We start from the raw sequence: 8,078 nt of genomic DNA, 5'->3' as shown, positions 1-8,078 counted from the left end.
AAGGAGAAGGAAGAGATAATTAAGGGTAAGTTGATTTGGTTTAAGGTTTTGAGATTTTGAATAATATTGCCCATCGATCCCAATAATATCACATGAAAGAAAGTATTGTCAGGTCGTGGAGGATCTGCTTATATATGATCAATCTTGAAATAAATCTTTAATTATCTGACACAATGCACACTCAAACAAGACAAATTCTTAGACAACACATGTACAATGCTCATTGGTAGGGAGCTAAACGCGTCAAAGAGAGAAAGGTTGTTTCCTTGATTCCATTAATTGAGTGAGAAATGATGCTTAGAAGATGAGAATAAAAGATTGATAAAGTGTGATTAAATTGTTACCATCTTGCCTAGAAAAGATTCTTAGTTTGTTATCTTTTGGGGGGAAGTGAAACCCATTCCTTCTAAGGATGGGAAGCCTTTATTTTTAGTGTTTGTTCCTTATTATATTCAGATGTTCATAAATTGCCATTGCCAGACAACTGGCCTACACATGTACAGTGCATTATGCATATATATATATATATATATATATATATATATATATATATATATATATATATAGCTATTTTATTTTTCCTTCAACCAAGGCTTTAGAGTTTTCTATGGAACTTCCTAAATCTTTAACTTCCCACTAGGATCTAAACATGTGCAAGTCTCGTACAATAAAGGTTCTAACACATGTCCTTTAACTAGACCCTCTAAGTCAAAATGGTAATTAGCTTGTTTTTATTGAGAAAACGATTATAAAATAGTTTGCGTGAAAGTTGAAGTGACGTGTAACGTTCAGACTCTTTTTTTTATAAATAGAGTCTCGTATACAATCAAATTATCAAGAAAATATGTAGCCAGAAAGAGACTTTTACGTGTGTCTCTCTTTCTTGCTCTCTAATTTTGACTGTACCATCTCACATTAGCTATCCGTATTGCATACGGTACAAGCAACTAATTGCATCTGAACTAAATCCAAGGAAATATCTTGGAATTTGATCATGTATTATACTTTGGTATTGACATTGAATGTGCATATCTCTTTGAGGTATATACATGCTGATCACTCTTTCTATGAAACAGTTGACTCAAATTTTAAAACAGTTTGATCTATAGCTAAAAAATATATCCTTTGTTTACTTTTAATGGTCCTTTCTCTCCCACTACAGGAAGAAAACTTTGATTCCCTGGGTCCCATCACTACATGGTTCTCCTGCTAGTGCCTTTGCCAATGGGGGTGAAGACCACATATACAATTATCACCCTGCTTCCTCTGTCATTGCAATCTCTAATCATCTAATTCTTTTGGGAGGGGGGTTTCTCTGTTTCTCTCATACTTCACAAACAGACAGTTCTACACGTAAGCATGTAGACCAAATCATAGCTCCAATTGATTAATAACATTAAGTCATTACATCTGTAAATTGTACTAAATGCTTAATTAATTTATGTGCCCACACATGATTTTGTCGGCTATGGTATGTTTTGGAGTAAAAAATCTATAAACAGACAAATAAAGATATAGAATAAGAGTAGGGCTAGGCTGAGTTTTCTTTGTGCAGGTTTGATGGTGGACTAAATTCATTGATTTTTAGTTGGTGTTACTTGTGCTACTAAATTTATTGCTGATGTAACCCTACATACAACTAAAACTTTCTTTTCAAAGCATTTGCTGCAATTAAATTATTATTATTATTATTATATAGATATTCATTGGTGATGTAAGCTCTGTGATCATCATGGACAGGTCCAAAGGTTTAAAACACAAAAAAAAAAAAAAAAAAAAAAAAAAAAAAAAAACAGCAAAATAGAACCTGGGTATATATTTGTTCCCTAAATAAACATACCAGTTTGGCTATCCATTTTATAAATAATTGAGCATTTGTTTTTTACATCAAACACTTGGAGTTAAAACTTACACGTGCATGAAAGATAGTCAAAAGTTGCAAGCAAGACAATCTTTGTGATAAAATGAAACATGGTACTTATTTGATTTTAGTAAAAAGGATCAATAGGAACTCTTGAGTGCATGATGCAGCTAATGGGAAAAGCAAACGATCCAATGTTTCCCAAGTGTCTGCCACTAGGGTTCCCCAGCAAATGTGTGTGACTGCATCATATTAGCAAGACAATAGTAGTGAGATCGAGAATGGTTCATGATTTAGACAAGTTATGTCATAACTGGTCATGCCCCACCATGCATGTGAAATTTCATCCACACCACCCATTTCCAAGATGCTGTCTTTGTTTGCTTCTTTTGTTTGTTCTTTAGTTTTCCAGTCCCTCTTTTCCCCCATTTGATTCTGTGGGGGAATGCTGTGCACCAATAAACTTTAGGTCAAAAGTTAAAACAAAGTGGAGAGTAAACTTATTTGATGTAGCCAATTACTCTGCCACGTGCACTGACTCAATTGGAAAGTTTTTCTTCGTGTAGACAAAAAAGCTGATTCCTTCTGCAAGGAAAGCTAGGACAACATTGCTTGTCATTAGATAAATATGCAGTGACGAAGGGACTTAATAATAATATTATTATAGAGGATGACTCTCATATTATCGTTTTTGCCTTCCTCAACAAGATCTTCTGCTTGATTAGCAATCGGATCCGTTCATCTTTAAAGCTTACTAGTTTTTGAAGCTAGTTCCTAGCTATCTGGTTCTTTCTTAAAATTCATCGCAACGCTAAGCGGCCTATGCGGCCAATCTTGCTAGATTGATTGCTTCGATCTACAAGCAGATGCATTTCCATTTATTCCATTTTTCCTTTCCGATTAGTGACGTCAAGTTATCTACTATTTGGCCTGTATTTCTCCCCTTTTTCCTATATTGTTAGTTTTTTTTGGTCTTATTTGCTTAAAAAAAAAAAAGAAAGAAGAAGAAGAAGAGGATATCCTTTCATTTTTTATTTTTTATTTTTTATTTTGGTATCAAAATTAGGTGTTTTTTCCTATTGGGGGCAAAGGATAAAAAGGGAATGTGTTAAAATTGGGATTTGATTCTTGTACTACACCATTACAATAACTGTACAACAATCCCTCACATGAGGGTGGGCCTGAGTGTGTGAAATCTACCTTCATGTAAGGGGTTGTTGTATTGATGTTGTAAATCTAATATTTTCCGCCAAAATTAGGTTGAATTGAAGAGCAAGTTAAATATATGGTGCAGTAAAAACAATAAGATAGATAAAGCAGAGAGGATCAAAACCATTAACGTACCGCGCGGAACAAAGTTGACTCATCTGGATCCGACAAATCTCAGACAACAAAGCATGGGACCTTTTTAACACCCTGGCACGACATTAACAAATCAAACAAAATAATCCCAAATTTTAACGTCCCAGATCCATCCATCTAATGCGGACCGTCACCCACGGCGCAAGTTAGTCCCGACTCCACCTCCCACAAGGCCACAAATCACACGTAATTACCCAAAAATCTTTTAGAAAAATCACAGGGTCAAAAGTGTAAAAGTAATAAAACCCCTTATCTTGTGGAAACCATTCGATTTTTATCATTCCGGAATATGCTCTTTTTCTTCTTTCTTTTTTTTTTTCTTTTTCTTTTTATTGTTATCATCCACAACAAAGTTATCTCATTGTTTTTAAATTAAATAGTTCAGATTTTATCATTTCAGTATTTACCACATATATTATATAAAAAAAAAAATGCTTAAAATATTAATATTAATAAATCAGATGTAATTAATTTACTACTGAAGTGAGAAAATTAGAATTATTTAATCTAAAAACAACAAGAAGATCTCATATCTTATGTCTATTACAACCAACCAACATTATGAGGACGATTTCGTCATTTTCAGTCATGACAAGATTATGAGGACGATTTCGTCATTTTGCAACCAGCGAACCTGTATAAAATGCCGCTAGAGTCACTTCTGTCAACTTTAGTTGCAAAAAACGCCTAGAAGAGACACTCAGAGTGCGGTACACAGGGACCGATTCTCGCCGGAGCTTCAATCTCCGGCAATCGACGTTTCCTTCAACCTTCAGGTCAAAAAACCTCTCTCTTAAGTTTGCAAACCCATTTTCTGGGCCAAAATCTTCGGCCTCTTTGTCTCCATAAATAACTCTCTTTTTCCTCTCGGAGTGCAATCCAAGTCAAACACAAGTGGCTTGCACAATCGGCCGGAGCTGGGGGAGAACGGAGGTCGTTTTATGATGGGATCTTGTATATGCCCGTTAGAGACGCCGGCGAGGTTGCTCTGGACGACTAGTTTCTTCCGTCACAAGCTTATGATCTTCTAACTCGTACCATATCACGCAAACCACCAAGTTCCTATACTACTTCTACAGCCATCACCACCAGGGACGTAGCTTTGCTTTCGCGTCTCGCTGGATTGGACCATGGACTCGGGCCGCCTTTTCTTCGACCCTTCGGCTTGCCACGGCGGCAACATGTTGTTCCTAGGGAATGCTGAAAACGTTTTCCGAGGTGATTTTTTGTCTGTTGTATCTTTTCTTCCAATGTTCTCTCTGTTGTCTGTTGTTTATTACTTGGAATAGTCATGGTTTTTTGTTTCTTACCCTCCGTTTGGTTGATAGGAAAGGTTAGGAAATTAGAAGGAAATGAATTCTAGACCTTAAGGTTTAACAAAAAAATAAAAAAAATTGTATGTTTTAATGTTGTTTTGGATTCTAAAACGTGGATTAGCTAGTTCCTTTGTCTGATTTTCAAGTTTCACGTGTGATGGATTCCGATAATTGAGTAGAAACAATAATCCTAACCTCAGATTTCTGTAAGCCAAAATTCATGGGATTAATTTTCTGTTCATGTTTCTTATGTTTTATGAACAAAATCAGCATCCAAAGAATTCAACTTTTTTGTTAAATATGATCCAGGATGTGTATATATATATATATATATATATATATATTCTTATTGATTTCTTAACTGTGATTTTTTTGGTTTTTTGGTTCTATACTAATATATCCGGGTACGTTTCTCTATTGGGTGGTGTTGAATTAGGAGGAGCAACAATGATGAGCATGGAGGAAAGCACTAAGAGGCGACCGTTTTTCAGCTCGCCAGACGAACTGTTCGACGAGGAATATTACGATGAACAGCTGCCGGAGAAGAAGCGCCGGCTCACGCCTGAGCAGGTTTGTGCCACCGGTCACAAAAATATGCTTGTGATCTTATACGTATCTACTTTTTTACCCCCCCAAAAAAAAGCCTTTATATTCCTTTATGATATGGCATATTCACATTTTTTATATTTCTTTTATTCTTAAATCTTATCAGCACCAAATTCACTTTGTATTCAATTGATTTGTTTTGTTCTTTCACTAGAGGGACAGGTCTAAGATTGAAAACTTTTGAGCAGAGATTTGTAGGATTAAGGATTATTCTGTCTGTTGGTATTTGAAAGTCATTTCAAGGACATCGGATACACGTAGAACAATATGTTAGAGTAGAAGCTATATCAGTAAAGAAGAGTATTAATAAAGCTACATGAATTTAAGAACCATCTCTTTGGAATTGATGCTCCATTTAGTTGCTAAGGATCGGAGGTAGGTAAATGAAGGTAATCAAAATTGTCTTGAATTTTTCATTAGGGAATAAGAAAGTACTAAGTAAGGATCCTCCATCTATGTGTGAAGAATTTATACACAACTAATCAGCTTATTAACCACTAGAGCTATGAAACATAAGAGTAGGATTGTTTTGTTCTGTTTTCCTTGTGTTTTTGAGCAATCAAATCCGAAAGTATGAGAGGATATGTCAATTCAATGAGCTGATCAGTGATTTGGTGAGTATTGTTGACATATTCTTTGTTAACTTTATGAGGGTAATGTTATAAGGTGCATCTGCTGGAGAAGAGCTTTGAGACTGAGAACAAACTGGAGCCGGAGCGAAAATCCCAGCTGGCCAAGAAGCTGGGCCTGCAGCCGAGACAGGTGGCTGTATGGTTTCAGAACCGCCGGGCTCGGTGGAAGACTAAGCAGCTCGAGAGGGACTATGATCTCCTCAAATCCTCCCGTGACTCACTTCTCTCTAGTTATGAGTCTCTTGTCAAAGAGAATGAGAAGCTGAAATCTGAGGTATGCTTACCTCAAAGCCAACATTTTTTAACATTAACTTCTTAAATATTCATATTTGCGTACAAGAAGAAGTGTAACAGTATCTAAAATTACATTTAGTATGGTGGTTAAATGGATGATTGGACTTGGGTTTCTCTAGTTCTCAATTTGAAGAGATACCAGATGGAAAAAAGTACATCCTATTCGAATATGTTTCTCAAAACTACCTGCAATTTTTTATCTTCAAGCTTAGATCTGCTAGTTAATGAAAAACTACAGGGGTAGAACGTGGACAATTATATTTATTGGATAAATTTAGTGCCTTCCTAATCAAAACTCCATGATATGATATTGACATCCCTGACATGGAAGACGATTGGACCCTGTTTCCTACCAATTGAGATTCGAGCAATAAACAAACATGTGTTTTCCAATATGGCATCTGTCCTAAACCCCACCTTGATTTGAAAACACAATTTTAAAGTCACTATAGGAATATACTTTGGTAGCTTTCTCAAACTAATGCTTTAAAGACACTTGTTTGTAAACAGTGACAAGTTGTTTAAGAAGGTTACATCAGTAATTTCGATTGCTAGACTGCTCAATTTAGTTGTCATAACATGAATGATAATTGGACTGCAGGTGGTTTCCTTAACTGAAAAGCTTCAAGCTAAAGAGGTGGCTGGAACAGCCATTTCAGTTCAAAAGTCCGACCCACTTCTGGGGGATATCACCCATGTTTCGGCCCTCCAATTCAGCGTGAAGGTTGAGGATCGCCTGAGCTCGGGGAGCGGAGGGAGTGCAGTGGTGGACGAGGACGGTCCACAGCTTGTGGACAGTGGTGATTCATACTTTCCAAGTGACAACTACCCCGGCTGTGTTGCCGCAGTGGATGGGGTCCAATCAGAGGAGGATGACAGGCGTGATGACGCCCGTAGTTACTTCTCGGGTGTGTTTGCAGCTGCAGAACAGCAGCAGCAGGAGGAAGAGTCTTTGGGTTGGTGGGTGTGGGCTTAAAATGTGCTCAAAACGAATGGTTGGGTGTGTTTTACTCTCTTTGTAACGTGTCATATATTTCCAATAGTTGCTGAAGAAGAAAACCATCTTGGAAACTATTTGGACTGTTAAAAGAAAGCGAAGCAAAGTTTAGTTTAGTGGCTGAGATCCTTAGGATGGATATCTATGAGCTTAGTCAATGAATAAATTAATAAATTTAGTCAATGGTGTCTTGTACGTACTTCCATGTTGATATGAAGAAAATGACTTGTTCAAGGCTCTCTCTCTCTCTCTCTCTCTCTCTCTCTCCTTTTTGGCCTGATTTCTTGTGAAGACATATCAATTGTCAAGTATCAGGAAGGCGTTTATATTTTCTGCCATTGACCCTTCTACTCTTATGGTTGCAACTCGCACGCTTCAGCTTTATCGGCTTATGGGTTGTATAAATATATATATATATATATAGCAATTTCCAAGGTTGGAACTATAAGATATAAATAAATAAACCTAGAGGGATGTTGCAATACAAGCCATTAGTAAGAACTTTTTTTTTTTTTTTTTTGTCAAGGGATCAAGTCCTTTTCATTTTACTTGAAACGGAGGAAAATCATTTTATGGTTCGATTGTTTTATTTAACGGTGTACATGATGCAATAGCATTTAAAAATATGGGGAATATTTTTTTGTCTTGACATAACGTAAAGGTGAAAACTGTCTGAGTTGTTTATTAATGTCTTGAACTTGAAAACAAAAAAAACAAAAGAAGTCTGACATGACCTTGCAATTTGACAATATACTCATCAACAAAGAACTCAGCAGTAGTATTTACTTGTAAATCAATCATAATTACCATATAGTAACAATAAAATACATGAACCTTAACGTTGTAAAAAAAAAAAAATGCAAAGATATGGGGGTGGGTGGGGAAGCAATATAATCCATAGTGACAAAGACAGTCTAGGTGGGTGCTGAATCCTCTCACCAAGCAACACCGGATCGGAGCCACTATCCAGGGTCATTCAAAGTCATCCAAACATTAATAAATATGGTGAA

General features: G+C 36.3%; 1 protein-coding gene across 1 annotated transcript; it reads left to right on the top strand.

Annotated features, from left to right (window-relative positions):
* The first annotated feature begins 3,885 nt into the window (after positions 1–3,885).
* Positions 3,886–7,302, top strand: LOC133859822 (homeobox-leucine zipper protein HAT5). The gene is made up of 4 exons (XM_062295369.1): positions 3,886–4,441; positions 4,976–5,109; positions 5,812–6,051; positions 6,673–7,302. Exons 1-4 carry the CDS (start codon positions 4,354–4,356, stop codon positions 7,045–7,047), a joined length of 837 nt encoding a protein of 278 aa, XP_062151353.1. The 5' UTR covers positions 3,886–4,353; the 3' UTR covers positions 7,048–7,302.
* The last annotated feature ends 776 nt before the right edge of the window (positions 7,303–8,078 follow it).

Source organism: Alnus glutinosa, chromosome 2 (genome assembly GCF_958979055.1).
Source record: "Alnus glutinosa chromosome 2, dhAlnGlut1.1, whole genome shotgun sequence".
Taxonomy (NCBI): Eukaryota; Viridiplantae; Streptophyta; class Magnoliopsida; order Fagales; family Betulaceae; genus Alnus; species Alnus glutinosa.
This window is presented reverse-complemented; position numbering and strand designations above follow the sequence as displayed.